The sequence below is a fragment of the Aspergillus lucknowensis genome (assembly GCF_044049455.1).
Source record: "Aspergillus lucknowensis strain CBS 449.75 chromosome Unknown BJX67scaffold_21, whole genome shotgun sequence".
NCBI lineage: Eukaryota > Fungi > Ascomycota > Eurotiomycetes > Eurotiales > Aspergillaceae > Aspergillus > Aspergillus lucknowensis.
The window spans coordinates 131,985-149,778 of record NW_027263565.1 but is presented as its reverse complement, the minus strand read 5'-3'; the positions used below and the strand labels follow the sequence as shown (position 1 = coordinate 149,778).

Genomic DNA, 17,794 nt, shown 5'->3' with positions numbered 1-17,794 from the left:
TACTGCTATCATGGCATATGTGTGGCCGATCCTCCGCAAACCGAGCTTGAAACCCGCACCCCCCAGCTTGTGTGTCACAATGATGCCGAGTGCGACGGCGGCTACTGCTATCATGGCATTTGTGTGGCGGACCCCCCAAAGCTCGAGGCCCCTCAGGAGTAAACCCAAACGAAACTTCGACCCCCGGAACATGGTTCATTCATCCTGAGAGATACACTTTAGTCTTGGTACGATTGTCATACATTTCGCGTGGCATGGAGGTGCTTCCAGAAACAGACGGAGGGCATGTACTTAGTCTTTCTATCCTCAGAGTAGCGTAGCTTTATACTGCCGAATGAACACAATTATGAATTGTGCAATGGTCTTTCACCTCGAAACTTCGCCGTCTCTCGAGCTCATCCCGAGGGAGTGCGTCTCTTCCACCGTCCGCCCAGCATGACGTCAATGTTCTTGAACCCACTGACAATCTCCCATCCTCGAAATGACACTGTTTTTCATCACCAAACACGTACGTATATGACAGTATACAAGTTTATCCTGGTTTCTGTTTTCAAGTCGAGAATGTCGAAGGAAAATGCCCTGCTGAGGGCCTGGCTGAGCTGAAACTGGTCCCAAGGCGGTGTGGTTTTGCCAGCTGCCCTTCCTTCCACTGGTAGATGAGCTTCGTTCCTCCTCGTCCTTGTTTCTCTTCTTCCTCATCCTCATTTCCCCTCATCATGTCTCATTTTCACTCTGAAGACACCAGGTACCCTCCAGGGCCACCCTCGAGGCCGTTCCCCCGGAAAGACGATAGAGATAGCCGCATGTATGACGACCACGCACAATCTCGTTCGCGCTCGCCTGGCGGTACAGTATATCCCCGCATATTAAATTCATTCGTCCGCGTGAAAATTTGGAGCAATTCTCACTCTACTCTCCGCACTACACAGGCCCATCCCGCTCTCCCCCTCGAGGACCTGCAGCCGACAGGCGTCACGATTATTCCCGAGACCATTCCGCTTCAAGATCCCAATACCGAAGCCGAGACCACGATGATTTCCGAAGACGATCCTCGCGGTCTCCGCCCCGTCGACCGCGGAATAGCTATCGAGACCGCGATCGTGAAGGGTATCAGTCTCGGAGTCGAAGCAGAAGCTACAGTCCCAGCCGAAGTCGAAGCCCCCGTCGCGACCGACCGCATTACGGACACGAGAGCCGAGAGGTGATGATGGACGGGTTACCGGTGGACATGACGGAAGAAGACGTTGGAACTTCCCTCCCTTCCCCCCCAATTGAGTCTTTCCATCCCGTTGCATGGGAATCCGAGAGTTGCACTTCATGGTACAATCTTTCGTTTTGGCATGAGGCTGAGATGTGTGTCGGCATGATGAACAGATTTCGAAAGAGTTGAAAGACTTCTACGATATTGAAGGTCTGGAGGAGGTGCGCGTTATCCGTGATCGGCAGACTAGTACGTATTAGATGCTAGCTATGAGCGGCGGCGGTTGCTAATACATCTACAGAGATGTCTCGCCAGCTGGGATTTCTCCGGTTTAGAAACCTCAGCTTATCTCGCTCGTTTATTGAACGCAACTTTCCGTCGATCTATCTATGCGGGCCGAGCGCACAGGATGATCGTGGGACCAAGGTTCGCATCGCCTACAGTCGCGAAAGGGAGGACAGGGCCCGAGCGAGAGCGGAAGGAGACTGGACCTGTAAAATGGTGGGCACCCGTGACTATACGCAGAAATATGCGGGCTAATGGACCAGTGTTCTGTTGTCAACTACTCAACCCGCCAGAAATGTTTTCGGTGCCAAGCCCCACGACTGGGTATGTTACCATTCCTGGTGCCGATGCTATGACTGACATAACGCAGATGCCGGTCCGACTGGTCCCCCCGGTATGGCGGCACCAAGAGTAGACAACAACGGCGATAATGATGCCGCCCCCGAGAACCAGCCCTCCCAGTTTCTCCTTTTCCGAGGACTTGAAAGCTCAGTGACCGAAGAGCTTCTAGCCAAGGGAGTGGGTAAGCTCTACCGACCTAGCAACTCGGAAGGCGGACAAGGGGGCCAAAAGAAAGGGGCAAAAGTAGCGTCAACCACCGGCGACTCTAATCTTGGAGCTCGTGACGGCTCACTACGGCGCGTATTACTGGTTCGGGACCGCAGAAGCAACGAGAGCTGGCGATACGGCTTTGCAGAATTTGCTACGATACAGGTATTCTATTCCCTCTACGACTGACATACAAAGCTGATAGAATTAGGACGCCCAAGCAGCTGTTTCACGGCTCAACTCGTTTGAAAAGTTCACCATTTCGTCGAGGCCAGTGATGGTCAGCTATATCCATGCGGGTGTTTTTGTGCCCGTCATGAATCCCAGCGCAAGTACAGAGAGGTTCACCTTTAGCCCCCTGAATAATCCAGCGATGAAGCTTATGTACTGGGATGAGGATGCCTATGTGACTGAGCTCACAGTCTCATCTGAAACGGATACCCAGCAAGCGCCACAGAATGAGAGGGCGGCTGGGCAATTAGATTCCAAATCCAAAGAGACCGCCGAAAAAGGGAAGAAGCGCAAGGCTGACACTACTTCTGCAGCCTCAGGAGCTAAGAAGGTGGCTATGCCATCCCATCTCCAGTTCTGGAGTAATCGGCATGCGGAGCTGCATGGTCTCCAAAAGAAGGAAGCCGACGGTGGAGGCCCTGGAGACCAGACGCCGCCTGCAGATACAGTAGCTCCACCCCGCCAATCATTCGCTGATCCAAACCGAAAATGCTGCTATCTCTGTATGCGGCAATTTAAGTCGATGGCGGATGTCAACCGACACGAACGTCTCAGCCAGTTACACCGGGGCAATCTGCAAAAGGAAGACCTCGTCACAATAGGCATGAACAAGCTCATCAAGCACGGCATCATCCCACCCCCACCGGAATACAGGGACCGCGCACGCGAGCGTCGGCAGGCATTTGGCCGCGGCAGGGCAACAGCGAACAAAGCCGGCCCAATAGTTGCACGAGAACCCTCTCCACCACCAGAAACTACATCAAAGGGCGCCTCCTTGCTTAGCAAGATGGGCTGGTCCGCAGGCGCTGGCCTCGGCGCAAAAGGCACAGGCATGACGGCGCCTATCACGACAGAAGTATACGCACAGGGCGTCGGATTAGGAGCGCGGGGCAGCAAGCTTGGCGAAGCGAGCGAAGAGGCCGGTCGAAACACACGCAACAGGTACGACGAGTTCCTCGAAAAGACAAGAGAAACCGCCCGACAAAGATACGAACAGATGGACAGAGACAAAGATAGGAGTGTATGATAGCCAACCCAACGCCACACATCATAATATAATGTACAAGTAAACCCTCTCCGTCTATGTGACAAGCGCTTTCCTTATGAGGAGCTCCCTCCCTTTGATGGCTCCTTCCCATTAAGATCCACCAGCTTCCCATCCTCAACTCTCTTCCCCAAATACCGCCCGACAAAGTCCTCAACCTGCTTCTCCATCTCCTTGTCCGACTCACTCAACTCACCTCCCTCCCCACCGGTAACTCCACTCGCCATCCTCGTTTTAACATACCTCCTCATATCCTCCACCCCATTTATATCCATCGCCCACAGAACAGCGCCGCTAGTCATCATTGCAAATGATAACACATTGATGGTCGCTAGATTCAGCGCTTCAAATGCCTCCGCCCCGCCATTGACTTTCGGTTGATGGTATATCGAAGAGGTATACCATGGTGGTGTTGAGGCCTTGACGCGGCGGAGGAACGCGCGGCGCGTGGAGAGGACAGAGAGGGCGAAGAAGAGGGCGCCGCCGAGAGCGAGTTTCGTGTTTGTTTGCGGGGTCCAAAGTTTCGGGACCTTGTCGTTGTTGGAGTCTTGAGCTTTGGGGGTTGTGGGTGGGGAGGGTGCGGGTACGTTGGGTTCTGTTGGTTTTGGGGGTGTCGGAGTGCGTGTTTGTGTTGGTTCATGATCGGGTGGTTTAGGTGTTGAGCGGAAGAAGGAGAAAACCATTGTCCCTTTTGTAGGAAGACTTTTTTCAAGCTTCTGTCTCACTTGAGTGTTGCGGATTTGGGGGTTCGGGGTGAGCAAATCCGGTGGATGTACGGAGGAGCGCGGTGACTAATCGTAAGCTGGAGGATATCTGTGGGCAGATCAATCTCTGGGACAGATCAATGGTTCTTAATGAGACTGTACAGTTGAATTGAAGATGTGACTTGATCTATGGACAGCGCGCTGAGAAGTGGACGAAGCCGAAGTTTGCTCCACACGAAGATTGAAGTCACGTGGCTGATATCCGGAGATAAGCAACCCTCAACCGGAGTTATGCCCTTGGGAGAGATCGAACTGTATATTATTGTAGTTATGTCTAAATTAGAATTATTTAATAAAATCATTACTCATAGCTAGGAACACACCAGCCCGGATGTATATATCTGCAGAACCCGCTGCACCTGACCCTTCACCCAGTTTATTTGATCTTCCGGCAAAAATTCCACCGAGAGGAGGCTCTCCAGTGAAGGGAGGACGAACCATCCCCCGAGCATCGGTGCCGTTTGCCGATGCGCCGCAAGCGAACCCATCCCTGTGAGTGGATACTCAATTTTGCTGGCGTTGATTAAGACGGACTTGGTCTGGCTGCCAAGGAAGAAAGGCACGGTGGCACAGGTGTCCGTTGCGAGGGTGTGAATCAACGTCGTGGTCGATTCGATATCCTCCATGCGGCCCGGGAGAAGGCAAAGGGTGTGGAGGATGATTCTCTGCACAGCTAGCCTTGAGGTGCGGTACCTATTCCAGGTCTCTGCTATGAAGAAGTCCCTATAGCAGTCACACCGACCCTGATATATCCCTGCCTCCAGGACAGATTGTGGGATGAAGGACGCGGGAATGGGATCCCAGTGCTGGGGTAGAGACTGAGTCCAAGCGATAAGCTGGCTGTCGATTTGGCGAGCGTCGGAAAGAATTTCTTCAACCTCGTTTAGATCTGGAGCACCAAGACCGGCGGAACACTGCACCCAGCGCTGTCGGAGTCTCACCACCGCAGTGGCGGTCATGGTTAGCCGCGAAGATGCGAGTTGCGGGATTGGAAGCGATAATGGCCAGATGTCAGTAGTCGGAAGGAGTGGCGAGGCACCTTCCACAGCAACATTTATCTATACGGTTAGGCCTCGCGTAGATGGAGAAGATATGGGCGCTTACAATCTCCGTTTGGACTGCATTTGTCAGTGTACTTGAGAGACATGAGTCTCGATTTAGAGGCCGGTATTTGTTTATCAGAGCAATTGCGCCACGTAAATGTGCCTTATCTGAAAGTCTATTCTCCTTTATAGCATCGAATTCCTGCGGAAAAGGGTCAGACTGCAGCCTCTCTGCGTTGGCAAGTATACTTACCTCGTAAATATAGAGGAGTAGCATCGCCATGAGCACCTCGTCAAAAGATTTCTCAACATCCCCCTGTAAAGCTTCGCGGGTCAAGGCAAGAGTATTCACAAAACACTGCCGCGCAGACCGGAGCAGATGCTCCTGGCGTGTCCAGGATGCCACAGAAAAGTAGGCTACAGCCAACGCACCCATGCGCACAGGAGACGCAACGGGAGCAGCCGCGTAAAGCCGAGGGAGGAGCTCCATTGACCCCGTTCGGACAAGAGGGTCTCTCGGGGCATAGACGTAAGAGCTGAAAAATAATCCGGTCACGGTGTCTTCCATCGGCAGATAGAGACCACCAGGGATCTGTGGAGGGACGAGGGAAGTTGGAGTTTCCGGGCGTAGTGGCAAGGATGGAATGGAGGAGAGTTCCGGAGATGTTGTGCTATTCTGCACGCTTTCCTTCATATCTACATCGTCGTCCTTTGCGGAAGATGCCACCGATCGGCCTGGATTTTCAGCTATCCAAGTGAGTGTTCTCTGGGGTCGTATCCTGACGTCCAGGGGATGTGGATACCCAGGGCATTCCCGGCTTGAGCGGATACAGGCATTGCAGTGAGGGCGCGTTTCATCACACTAGCCAGCTGAATTAGTTCTATCGGGGCGAACACTCGGATTCCAGTGTTTCCTACTTTAATGCGTCTCGAACGGCATGTCTGGCAACCAGTGCTGGGCTTCCCAGTGTAGACCATGCTGGCTGCAACACCCAGGAAGGCTCTCAGGAGAATTACCAGGGTAGCAGTTCATGAGCAGATAATTCCATAGTTGGAGCACCCCATCGGATGGAAGAGCTGACAGAACGACTTGTAATTCTCCGATTGGGAGCAGCCTAAAGACGTCATGTGACGGCACGTGGAATGACACAACGTGACCACCACAGCCCTAAGAAGGAGCAGGAGGCGGATGCAAAGAAAGTCCTTTTGTATATCAGAGCAATGTCATGCTATGCTAGAGTAGCAGATTCAAGCAGCTCTAAACGCCGTTAACAGAAAGAATTTATGGGACGGGACAATATCAGCCCGGCTTCATTGCCATATCACATTATCATTATGCTCATCCGTGTAATATCATAATTCATGTCGTGGAGGGAAGTGCGGTTACTTCATCATGCCAGTCGTAATGAGCATGTCAGCCCGGCCAGGCCGACTATACCGATCAATTCCCAGATGCTCCCTTCCGTCGCGTCCCACGTAAATGCCAAAACCATATTTGGGGTACTCCTGATCACCTGGGGGAGTCATGACCAGTCGTGTGACGAGGTCCGTTTTGCTCCGTGGTTCACGCAGCAGCTTATCTGAAAGCAAAGGGCTCTGGTAGAGGAAGCTTATCTGATCAGCTAGAGTGCTGATGCCGTGGGGCAGATAGCGGTAGCGACCAGGCCAGATCGCGAGAAACGAGATCATGTATACAGCGCAGAATCCTACAATGGCGTAAAAAGCGGGCATTAGGGGTGTAATCCTTATATCGTTCTCCCCATATCTGAGCGCAATGAAAACACCACCCGCCAGGATGGGAATGGCCCCGGAGACGACGCTAATGAAGGATATCCAGGCAACTTTGAAATGTTTGTTGAGGAATGCCGCGATAGTCACCTGGAACGGGAGGAGGGCCGGATATGCCAACAGTAGGGTTTGCTCTGCAGAGGCACCGTTGGGTGAAGATAGCGTGGTGTACGGCTGAAGCGCACGAAAATAAAAATCGATATGCTGCCACGCAAGAAAGAGAGCGTTCCCAATCAACGCCGGGACGAAGCTGTACAGAAAGTTTGAAGAAGAGAAAGCACTCGCCGATGGTCGAGTAGGTAAATGCGGGGAAAATCCGTCCTCGACAGCATTATGAACAAAGCTGACGACAACAAATGCAATAAAAAGCCCACAGATAATCACCGTCCAGGCGATTATATAGGGCTTCCGCAAAAACCATGGGGCCCATCGGTATCGAACAGATGGCGAATAGAGATCTTGCGAATCGCCTTTTCCTGCGGCCCTGTGCTTCTCGGCGTCAAATGACACTTTTAACAGCTGTTCGCGACGATTCTTCGCCACCAAATGCAGGGATGGGTTTCCAACCGTGCTGCCAACCTCTCCAATTCCGTAAAAGATCTCCGGATCCCGCCCTTGGGATAACTGCCAATATCCTAGTCGAAGCACCCTTGGCTTCAACGTTTTGCCAACATCGGGGGCCGTTTCTGTATCTTCAAAATCAGGCAGCATATTCGACCGCTGGATAACGGGGATCAGATCACCCAGGCAAACGGGATCCCACATTAGGCCTGACCACGTCCGGAGGAATCGAAGCATCAGTAGAACCAAGCCTAAAGCGAGTAGGCCGTAGACCGCCACCAATGCCCAACCAACAGCCTCCACAGCAGCCCAGCGCCAGCCTTCTTCATTATCTGTAACATACCATTTTACTTGGTAGAGGCAGCTCAACAGGGGAACTGTGCTGAGGTTGGAAAGCCAAATCGAGAATAGCGAAAACCCCACCAATATCTCGCCATGGATAATATGTGACAGATCTGGTAGAAGAAAATTCCTCGGCACAATTGGTAGCCTCTGTAAGGTCTCTCCAAATGGCCGTTCGGACCCCATTATCGCAAAAGGCATTACGCGGTAGACCGCCGCTTGGACGACGAATGCCAAAATCGAGATCATGGCCCCCAGAAGCTGTGGGAGAAATTGTACCACAAAGTATCGTGCGCCGCTTCGTCCGACGTACCTCCAGATACCATGGTGGTTCTGAGACCAGACATTGCTGAAAGAAATACCTGCCATCATAAGCAGCACACAAATTATGATCGCGCCCAGCGCCCACGGTCGAAGTACAGTCGGCACGAAGTCAAGCGGTGGGTAGATCAGGCTCCCTCTCGGCGGATCATTGACAGCAACAAATGCTTCAGGGTCCACGGAGTTCTGAGGACTCCTTTCCGGCGGTAATTGCTGCCGGGTTGGAGGTGTCACAGTTCGGACAAACTGGCCCAAGCTATCATCCCATAGCAGACGCCCAGTCTGGGTCGAGTCACTCCCGCTTTCGCCAGATCTCCTTGAATGTGCATCCTCCCCTTCGCGTGTGAGTTGGCTGATAGCAAAGCGAATGTATGGCGAGTCATCCACCCCCGGTGTCGGTTCTCGCCCCGCATAGCTGTCCCTTACGGGCCCTGAGCGCGCCCCGTCAAAGCCTGAGCTTATATGTGTGCCCCTATTTCCGGTAGACTGGGTTGTGCTGTCGATGTGCGTCACGAAAGTATCACGTTGCTCTGCTGGTATATCGTGGTTCTGCTCCGACCTCGGAACAGCTGCGGGCGGGGCTAAAAGCGTTCGAGAAACGGTGGGAGACGAATTTCTCGATATGGGGTGAGAATTTGGAGTTGCATACCGCACAACGGCAGCTCTACTGCCACCACTCGTAGACCTTGTGGCAGAGGTACGGCTCGAGAGTGAATAGTAGTCGTCCGAAGCAGCAGCGGACTGTTGCGACTCTGTCCGCATTAACTGTGGCCTGCTTGCTGCAAATTGTTAGACACCCATAGAACTCCCACTACACTCTAAGGCAAACAAAGAGATACCAGTTACTTACAGCTGACCGCCCCCAAGCTCACATTCCCAGCTGGGAACATGACGGCGCGGTGGGGTTGCCCAGGGAATGTATGCAGTCACTTGCAGGGCGGGAGATACATTCCCAAGGTTCAGAGTATGGCCGTGATGGAGAAGAGCCAAAGAAACAACAGCTCAATTGCCGATAGCTTGAGCTCTGGGATATGGGAACAAATCTATCGTGGATCTCTCGAGCGAGGTGGTTTGGCTCGGCTTTTGGCTGCGTTTGCCAGCCCCCTCGGAACCCAGCCACCCTCCAAGGAGCCCGACATGGAATCAAGGCGAATAGACCTCGAGAACCGAAAGCCACCAAGATTTAACATGGTAACTTATGATTGGAGATTAAATCGAAATGGAATGACGTGGCTAGGTGGTGAAAGCTTCTGCGTGGGAGTTGTTCCCCGAGCGTTGAGTTGGCAGAGCAGGCGTTGATCGGAGAAGGGACTACAGCCCAACCCCACACGACGGCGCTCTTTGGAGACGCTGAAGAAAGACTTTATAATAATAATCGAGCAATCGAACCTGCACTGCTTGAATATATGAACTACCGGACTACCTTCGCACTATATACTGTCGTTGCAATCTACAGGCGCTGCAGCCGAGCAGAGGGCCGTCCACCAAGATCGGTGTGTCCACCGCTTGATGGAAGATCCTACGAATTGTAGAGATACGCCGCAACAACACCTCCCCAGCCACCAGCATTTTCGTTCTCCGTTGCGATCGCCCGGTTGCTGTCGAGCACCATGTTGATCGTGCTCTTGGTATTCGTGCCGTAGAGATAGATCGCAGAAGAGTCCAGGATTTGAATCGCGTTCTTCTGGCATTTTCCGCTCGTGGTGTTGCAGTTCTGGTTGTTGTTAAAGAACACCCAGTTACAACCTCCGTAAAGGAAGAGATTCGAGGACGCATGGATCCGCTCGAACAGTGCCATCCGACACAGAGAATCCTCTGCGGTACATTGCGAGAAGTCTGGATCGTTAGGGGCAGGGCTATCCTGCCACGGTGAAGGAGCCAGAGCATTGCCGGGCCCTTGCCAGTACGGAGTTTCGCTCTGTTGCATCGTGGAGAAGACGTGATGCGCAGAGTCAAAGTTATACTGATAGAGTGTATGATGTTCAAACCCCGTCCCAACCAGCCAGGTGCCAGCAGTAGCTTCCACGAGGAGGCCCCGGCCAGTAGAAACAGTCTGCCCGTTAGCGCCGTCGAGATCGTGGTCCGCTGTCCATCCCCACATGTTCTCGATGTACGCAGAGGACGTACTAGTGAGATGGAGAGCGGCCCAGGCGGCTTTGCATTGACCAGGATCACTCGTACACTGGCTCTCAACTTTGCTTCCCACTGCGCCGCCGATGCGGATGTGAGTATTCCAGAATCCGACGTCTCCAGGTGCCGCGCCAGCAATATTCACTTCGACCTGGCCAGACATTTTGTTAACCTCCTCCGGGGACAGCGGGGGTGATCGAGGGACAAACTAACAATTTTACATCCAGGGAGAATATCTCCAACGGTGAAGGTCATGTCGCTAACTTGCGCCACGCCAACATCTCCAGGGTATCCAAACTTGACCATGGGGCGAACTGCAGCTGGATCTTGAAACTTGCTACCAACACCACTAATAACTGAAGCGTACGGATCGCCAACAATCCGTCTCCCGGCTGGAACGAAGATGGTATCCGTCACCATGTATGTGCCAGCGGGGAAATATATCAGCTCGCAGCTAGCGCTTTCTGCTAGTATCTCGTTGAGATTGTGCGTGTCATCAGTTGCTCCGTCCCCGTAGACCGGTCTGCCCTGGACATTCTTGATATTCAACACCCGATCCACCGAATATTCCTGGAATGTTGGGGGTGGTTTAGTGAAGTATTTTCCCCCAGACAGGAGAGTTGGAGAACGCGGTGTTGTCACCATTCGACCGTTGACTCCCTGCATTATCTCGTTTCCAGCCGTGTACTGGGATGGCCATCAGCAAGGACGCTTACCATACTCAGAGCAATAATGGCCTACTAGATCTCCTCGTACCCAGGTGTTTGGGATACTCCCGCTGTGCACCACTTTCCCTCCAAGGCTCACTGTAGCCCCTGTATTCTGAATGTTCTCCAATACGATTGAGTTTCCCGCGCCATCAGGATTGCTTGACACCACGAAATTCGCAAGACCCGAGCCGCTAGAATCAAGTACCACCAAGGATCCGGATGTACCAGTCGCGTCAATGCCGGTGTGGCCATTGTTGAATTGACATCCCAAAAAAATGATATTTGTGCCTCCAGCAACCACTCCAGTCTTCGTCCCGGTAAAGACAATGTTCTTAAAAACCCACTGCTGTCCACTGAGTTTCATTCCAACATTCCCTCCCGTAAATCGCAAGTCATTCTATTCATGACTCAGCGTTATAAAATTCAGCGGTGTAGCAGCCTGGTCTTACCACTATGATATTACTGTTATAGTCGTATTGCGTAGTCAAGCCGACGTGGGCGGTTGGACTCTGGGGCATATTGAACCCAACATTCGACAACTGGGTAGCTTGGCTGACGGTCCAGTCAAGAAGAGTGATAGCCAAAGATGCATTTAGTCCGGTCGAGTCGAGAACGATATTCTTAACTCCGATGTTGAAGTTGATCGTTCCGCCAAAGTTGGGATCTTTTGCGTACACTATATGGTCCCCCGAGAAGCCGGGTTCCGCTTTCAACACAGGCGGGTTGGTCGGGTCCCCAACCAGGACGGTTCCTACGTAAAGCTGCAATGCAGCTTTAAGTAGATATGTGCCCCCAGGCAAGTACACTATTGCCGGCTGGCCAGTCGTTCCCATTGCGCGAGCGTCTCGCGCCGGACCTCCTGAAGGGCCGTCTGTGTAGCTCCATTGTCAGCGCGTTAGTACACACGGAAAAATTAGGTCGTCTTACCTCTGATCGCGCTCTGGATAGCTGACGATGCGTCGTTCTGCCCAGTATTGTCGGCACCATAGTCGACCACCACGTTACGAACGACTTTGTACTTGTCTTTATACCCCGGGACCAAGAAAGACGATTCTCCGTTATGCTCTATTTCCTCATACCAGTACTTGGTAGAGCCTGGTGTATCTGCGCATGTTACAGACGGCCGGTTCGGTTGGTGGGTTATATTGTTGAGTGTGTGCCATGGCTGTGCTGCGTAATTCTGGATTGTAAACGGGATACCCCTACTCGGCTTAGCCGTCAGTTCGTGATAATTTCGGGGCAAAGCCAGTCAGTAAGTACTCACGACGGACGAGGAGTATACCTCGGTGTCGGTATATCGTTCAATCCAGGCACAAATTTGGGTCTCCCTTTACCCAGAGCAGCTGCCCAGTTATGGAAGCAAAGTAGCAGCGCCAATATCCGGAGAAAAGGAGAAGGAGATGCCATTATTACGGTACAGGAGAAATGGCCTAGGCAAGATCAATCATAAGGACCACACAGAGCAAGCAAGTCAGCGCGTCCCTGTCCGACAGCTCCAGAGAGGATAAAATACCGGGACGGAAGATGGAGGAGAGATCATGAAGGCTTTTATCTCTCCTACATTATTTACAAGGTCTGGACGGGTCCACAAGATTCTTGCATACCTGAACTGGGTCTAGCATGACAGCCTCAGTCAAAATCACCCATCGCGACGAACCCATGACGGGGAATCCAGATTCAAACGAAGCCGCCTTCTGAGTGGAAAATCAACTGGAGAAGTGAGCATCCCGTGAAAACGGTACGGCTCGTACGTCGACGTCCATACCTCTCAAGCACAAGTTCAGTAACTCGTACCTCAGTAGCAAACTCGAATACCGACTTGGGGACCATTTGTGACGAGGCATTGATTGCAGTAAAGAACATCGAGCGAGATAGCAGGATAAGAGAGCCCATCGAGATCAAGAAGTTCGTACAATAAAGATAACGGCAGGACTTGAATGAGTATATTCCAGGATTGTATTCCAAGGAGAAGAGGTGGTGCGAGCATGGGTTGGGGATATCCAGCATTCCAAGGGAAGTCAAAAACGAAGTACCGCATTCCCCATTCCCCCCAAGCCTCTCCTCAAGCCCAGGTTTCTTCATCTCCACTGTCCAACTATTCTCCATTTCTTGTTTCCCTTTCCTGGCACTTTTGCCCACGTCACATTCATTGATCGTTCATCAAGAGTCGATTTTCTCCCCACTCGGTTTGCGTGTTTTCACCCTACCTCTGGGATCAGTACCTCCGCGGTCAGGAACAATTGAAAAGGGCATCGAACTTGCGAATATTACCAGCGCCCCCGATACCGAACCCAACATAGCGCTCCCTCGAGACGGTAGATTGTGACGCAGTCTCCTTTGGCGACAGCTGGTCGTCTTCTCGCGCGTCGCGTGGTAGTAATTGGTCGCGCTGATCACTGTTGAGGCTGATTTTGGATTTCATCCAAGGTGATTTCCAGAAAGGGGCCATTCTGAGGTGCTTCCTGCAGACCCTTCTTGATGTTGTTTGAGATGTGATATGCTGTTTGCAGAAGATGCAGTTGCAGCTTTTTCACACCATCAGGGTCCGGTGAATGGCAAGCACCATCGCGGCCTTTATGAAGAACCCTCAAAGGAGAATGAAGGTGTGAGAAAAGCAAAAATGCAACTGGAAGCGGAACTATCGCCTTGGAACTGTTTCCTTACGCAACTCCATTGATAATGCGAATGACACCGCACTAGTGTCAGCGCAGCATGGGCTTGGGCATTCTCTTCGCGAAGAACGACTAAATATGTCCAGGACACGAGAAGTCGGAATTGGGTATCGCATGTGGGCGGCCTCTTCAGCATGTATCTCTGGATTCATTTTGCCAGTCCCCAGGTGAAGAGAGATGAAGAAAACCTCGCAAGACAGTTCAAGCATGTCGAATGATCGACGCCGCCAGGAGAATCATCGACTGGGATCCACGGGGTGGCTTGGCACACGGTCGAGAAGAGTGAGGCGACTCACAGAGCGACCAGTGAATGCCATGAGAACGCAACTTTTCTCTTGCGCCGGGATGGGGTCATTGAAAGGCCACCATGCGAAGCCTTCAGACAGCTTTCCAGAACAACAATGGAAGGAGATTCGTGTAAGCTGATCCAGAGTGGTTGGCGGTCAAGCAAAATGAGTGAGAAATAATCTTCATCCACAGAACAAAAGCTTGACAGCCTAGGAGATCGATGGAGCCACAGTCACCGATTGTCTTGACGCTGGTACTCTATATCGAACCTTCGCCCAGATCTGTCTATTAAATCTAAAACTGGAGATCTTTATGTTGAGGTTGATCGAGCCGATCCTCCTTTCCAACTGTCTCTTCCGCTCCTGCAATATCGGCAAAACAGATCCCCTCGCTTTGCAGCATTGAGTCCGTATGAGCCGCTAAACCGTGGGCGTTCTCCAGCGCAGCACAAACCTCCCCTCGACATCCAGGTTGCAGAGTCCACTTCGAGGAGGTCGCGACTCCAGAATCAGTCACGTTCCGTCCCACAGCTTGCTGGGCGCCAGATCAGATATTCCGGAGAGTGGAGCGGTCTCGACGCATGGGCACCAGCGTGGATAAATTGAAATTGGAGGCCCAGGACGACCTTGGTGCCCCACCGTTTTCAAACGCGTCGCAGGGACCCTGAACCAAGGCTCACAATTAATTGTTCGGCAACAAAACACAAGCGAGCAAACGGAGACAAACTGTCTTGAGGGTCTCGAATCTCTCGATTGTCTGGAAGAAGGTCCGTCGCGGAGAAGTGATGACGGCCGTTCCATGATGAGAGAGCGGATCTTACCCGAGTCTGTCTTGCGCTCAAACGTCTCTGTAACGACCCAATAAGACCCCAGCCCACCATGAGACGAAGAAAAGTGAAGACAATTGTGAGACTGTTATCTTCAGAAAAGTCAACGACTGAATGATGGATGCAGCCACACAACACCGCCCCGCTGCCGCTGCTCGGCTCCACGTTCCATGGTCGTCCGCAACGAGACTGAATCCCATTGATGGAGACAGGCTTTGCTGGTGGAACTCGCATGCATGGAGTCTTATGGTGGGTAGCAAATCACGATGCGGCCTTTCAGTGGTGGACTTGTGCTCATCTGGTCGAACTCAGCCACCATGGAAGAAAACAAGTGAGGACTCAAGGGCCTTGGAGATGGCGAGACTGAAAAGCGATGAGAGCTGTAGACCGTAGGAACTTGAAGTCGAAGCTGTGCAAGCGGAGAAGGGAAGCAGAGGGAAAGTGTAGAGTCTTCTGGGGCAGTGATTGATTAAGTCATCAGGAATCTCCCGCCTGGGCAGGCCTCCTGCTGCTCCAGGCCTGGATCTCCATCTCCAGCTTCATCCTTCAATTCAATCAAGGAAGCCGCCCGTCATGGGTATTATTCCCTCTTCTGTCATTTACCATCCTCACTAGTCAGATACTACTACCTTAGTACTCCAGTATTATTCTTTCTTTCTTTGCGACTCCTTTTCTTCTCTGCTCTTGTCTGGACAACACAACTTCGTTTCCGCCGCCTCCCCACTCACAACGCTGCGACCCTCCCCTCAACGGTCGCTCTGTCGCCTCCAGCGCCTCTCGTCATCTGCTCGGATCCTGAGGGGGAAAGAGCCGCAGCACGCCAATGCCACGCTCAATGCTGTAACTCAAGAGGCCGTCCTTCTGCTCCAATCTTCCCACCTGCGGGTGCCGCTATCGTCAGGGGGATCAATCCGACGTTCCTTCTCTTCCTCTTCTGTCTCGCAGCAAGTGGCCGTGGGCTGCCTCACGCTCCGTCTTCACCATGCTACTTAAGCCCGCGACGCCGTTAACTCTCCTTCTTCTGGTCGCCTTTGTGCTGCTTCTTCTCTCCGTGCTGTCTACTCCTATAGTCAAGAACATCCCATTGGCGACTTTCGACAATGTCGAGTACGGCGTCCTCGGCTACTGCAAGGCCGGCAAATGCACCGCGATTCATGTTGGCTATACAACTGGTTTGTGGCGCGAATGGACCATTTATTGAACCTTGGTTGCTAATAGTATCGCAGAGGACATTAAGAACACGGGAAGTAGCGATAGCGACTTCAACCTCCCGTCCGACGCACGGAAATCTCTCTCATCCATCCTTATCGTCCACCCGATCGCCGCTTTCCTAACCCTGATATGTCTTTGCCTCGCCGCAGCAGCTCACTTCCACGCCCCGTCGCATTCACCCCGGTACCTCCTCGGCCTGTTGATCCTACTGCTCCCGACGCTTCTCGTCTCTCTCCTCGCGTTTTTGGTTGATATATTGCTATTCGTGCCACATCTATCGTGGGGTGGATGGATTGTGCTCGCCGCGACCATCATCCTGGTTACTTGCGGAGTCGTCACCTGTGCAATGCGCCGAACATTAGTTAGTCGCAAGGCTCGAAAGCGACGCATTGCGGAGAACGCCGAAATGAGTGGGGAGAATTACTACAATCGTCAGAATGTCACCGCGGCCGGAATGAATGAGCCTAAACCCATAGCACCCGAGGCGAAGGAGGCTTTCGTCACTGCGTCCCAAAGCTCAGACTCTGCACCTACATTCGCTACCTTTCGCACCACCACCCGGGAAAGCGACGATGACCGCACGCCTTTGAACAAGCAAAGTGACCTCTCCGGTCCGGACAGCACTTATCCAGCGCGCATTCCCGGGGATCCCGTGCCGTATAACGCCCCGCGAGATGAGTTCGGAACCCCTCTACCGTACAGTGCCGGTTCCAGAATGCGTACCCCGGGTCTCCCGGACTCTAGACTGCGCGATCAATATTCGGACCAGCGAAGAGCGCCCCGCCCTCCTGGCTTCGCGCCACGCGGACGGGGCGGTTATCCGCCTCGTAGAGGCTATGGCCGCGGCGGTCCATACGGAGGAGTTCCAGTTGGGCCTAATGCCCGTGGGCCCCCTCCTGGTCGAGGTGGTCCTCTGGGTCCAGCGCGTGGAGGTCCACCAGGATTGATGGCACGTGGGGGATACCGGCCACCTCCGGCGGCAGCTGGGTATGGCCCTGGGTCACGGCATATGGGCGAAGACGAATACGGCTATCGCGGGCCCTCGCCTCGTCAACAATCTCCTGGCCCCGTCGGGATGGCCGTGTCAGCTGAACCAGGACCCGTTGGTCAAGCAATTGAGATGATGCCACAACAGAGGCGAGAGTCCGAACCGCAGGAGAGCATGCCTGATCCCCGCCAACCGCATCTTCTCTCGAACGAAGGGCAGCCTGAACCTGTCAGCCCGTCGAGTCTTTACAGCCGGTCTCCGTAAGACCCAACATTCCAAATTTCCCTGCTCCGCAGCCTGCTAATTTCCATTTCTTCTTTCTAGTACATATGTTCCTCCCCGCGCAAACTGGGCGCAACAAGGATACCAATCGAGCGAGCCAAACTTAACATATCAACGGGATCAGTCGGGCCAACCGTACCATATCCGTTCACATTCCGGTAGCCTGTACTACGAGGATGAGGACCCGACGTATACGAGTCGAAATGAGTCGGCAGTTAATAACCCGCAGGTACCTTCTGCCTTGACACCAGGCACTTCTGGTGAGCAAAAACTGAAGGAAAACGGGGTGGAACGTCCGAGCTCACCTGCTGCTAGCGAAGTAAGCCACTTCACGTCAATCTCTGAGCGGCCCATCAACCCGAAATGGCGCCCCCCACCTATGCCAGCGCAAGCCGCCCAGCAGAAGCGCGACGTCCTACTTGAGAACAATCCTGACTTTGACCTTCGAGCTGGCGTGGGACGCGGCGGGCGCATGCCACCACTCTCTCGTCCGAATGTTTTGCGATACCCAGTTCCTTGAATACTTCGTCTTTGATGTTTTCAATCTCTCTGCTTT

At 52.9% G+C, this 17,794-nt stretch overlaps 9 protein-coding genes across 9 annotated transcripts in view; 3 read left to right on the top strand and 6 right to left on the bottom strand.

The window, feature by feature from the left end:
* Positions 1-567, bottom strand: part of BJX67DRAFT_111075 (uncharacterized protein) — a 1,206-nt gene extending 639 nt beyond the window's left edge. The window contains exons 1-2 of the mRNA XM_071024318.1: positions 292-567; positions 4-204 (exon numbers count right to left, since the gene is read on the bottom strand). Coding sequence (XP_070885988.1) covers positions 4-199 — 196 coding nt within the window. The 5' untranslated portion in view covers positions 200-204; positions 292-567. The remainder of the gene's footprint in view (positions 1-3; positions 205-291) is intronic.
* Positions 568-716: 149 nt separating this feature from the next.
* On the top strand, positions 717-1,205 carry BJX67DRAFT_381335 (uncharacterized protein; the record flags this gene model as incomplete). Its single annotated transcript, XM_071033001.1, has 1 exon — positions 717-1,205. One exon carries the CDS (start codon positions 717-719, stop codon positions 1,203-1,205), a length of 489 nt encoding a protein of 162 aa, XP_070885987.1.
* An 88-nt stretch (positions 1,206-1,293) lies between these two features.
* On the top strand, positions 1,294-3,293 carry BJX67DRAFT_381334 (uncharacterized protein; the record flags this gene model as incomplete). The annotated part of the gene is made up of 6 exons (XM_071033000.1): positions 1,294-1,320; positions 1,375-1,450; positions 1,503-1,702; positions 1,750-1,810; positions 1,857-2,200; positions 2,247-3,293. 6 exons carry the CDS (start codon positions 1,294-1,296, stop codon positions 3,291-3,293), a joined length of 1,755 nt encoding a protein of 584 aa, XP_070885986.1.
* BJX67DRAFT_353691 (uncharacterized protein) lies at positions 3,263-4,215 on the bottom strand. The gene is made up of 2 exons (XM_071029140.1): positions 4,180-4,215; positions 3,263-4,126 (listed from the first exon to the last, which is right to left on the bottom strand). Exon 2 carries the CDS (start codon positions 3,992-3,994, stop codon positions 3,368-3,370), a length of 627 nt encoding a protein of 208 aa, XP_070885985.1. The 5' UTR covers positions 3,995-4,126; positions 4,180-4,215; the 3' UTR covers positions 3,263-3,367.
* Positions 4,216-4,491: 276 nt separating this feature from the next.
* On the bottom strand, positions 4,492-6,181 carry BJX67DRAFT_353688 (Zn(II)2Cys6 transcription factor domain-containing protein). Its single transcript, XM_071029139.1, has 3 exons — positions 6,037-6,181; positions 5,372-5,980; positions 4,492-5,320 (listed from the first exon to the last, which is right to left on the bottom strand). The coding sequence occupies exons 1-3, from the start codon at positions 6,094-6,096 to the stop codon at positions 5,087-5,089; spliced, it is 903 nt and encodes a 300-aa protein (XP_070885984.1). The 5' UTR covers positions 6,097-6,181; the 3' UTR covers positions 4,492-5,086.
* Positions 6,182-9,450, bottom strand: BJX67DRAFT_353687 (uncharacterized protein). The gene is made up of 2 exons (XM_071029138.1): positions 8,981-9,450; positions 6,182-8,909 (listed from the first exon to the last, which is right to left on the bottom strand). The coding sequence occupies exons 1-2, from the start codon at positions 9,018-9,020 to the stop codon at positions 6,502-6,504; spliced, it is 2,448 nt and encodes an 815-aa protein (XP_070885983.1). The 5' UTR covers positions 9,021-9,450; the 3' UTR covers positions 6,182-6,501.
* Positions 9,451-9,549: 99 nt separating this feature from the next.
* BJX67DRAFT_388248 (glycoside hydrolase family 55 protein) lies at positions 9,550-12,377 on the bottom strand (the record flags this gene model as incomplete). Its single annotated transcript, XM_071034344.1, has 7 exons — positions 9,550-9,553; positions 9,654-10,411; positions 10,474-10,947; positions 11,002-11,367; positions 11,420-11,841; positions 11,898-12,172; positions 12,235-12,377. 7 exons carry the CDS (start codon positions 12,375-12,377, stop codon positions 9,550-9,552), a joined length of 2,442 nt encoding a protein of 813 aa, XP_070885982.1.
* A 186-nt stretch (positions 12,378-12,563) lies between these two features.
* BJX67DRAFT_110956 (uncharacterized protein) lies at positions 12,564-13,236 on the bottom strand. The gene has a single exon (XM_071024317.1). It carries the CDS (start codon positions 13,074-13,076, stop codon positions 12,648-12,650), a length of 429 nt encoding a protein of 142 aa, XP_070885981.1. The 5' UTR covers positions 13,077-13,236; the 3' UTR covers positions 12,564-12,647.
* Positions 13,237-15,738: 2,502 nt separating this feature from the next.
* On the top strand, positions 15,739-17,758 carry BJX67DRAFT_381330 (putative pH signal transduction protein PalI; the record flags this gene model as incomplete). The annotated part of the gene is made up of 3 exons (XM_071032999.1): positions 15,739-15,928; positions 15,983-17,216; positions 17,281-17,758. 3 exons carry the CDS (start codon positions 15,739-15,741, stop codon positions 17,756-17,758), a joined length of 1,902 nt encoding a protein of 633 aa, XP_070885980.1.
* Positions 17,759-17,794: the final 36 nt, after the last annotated feature.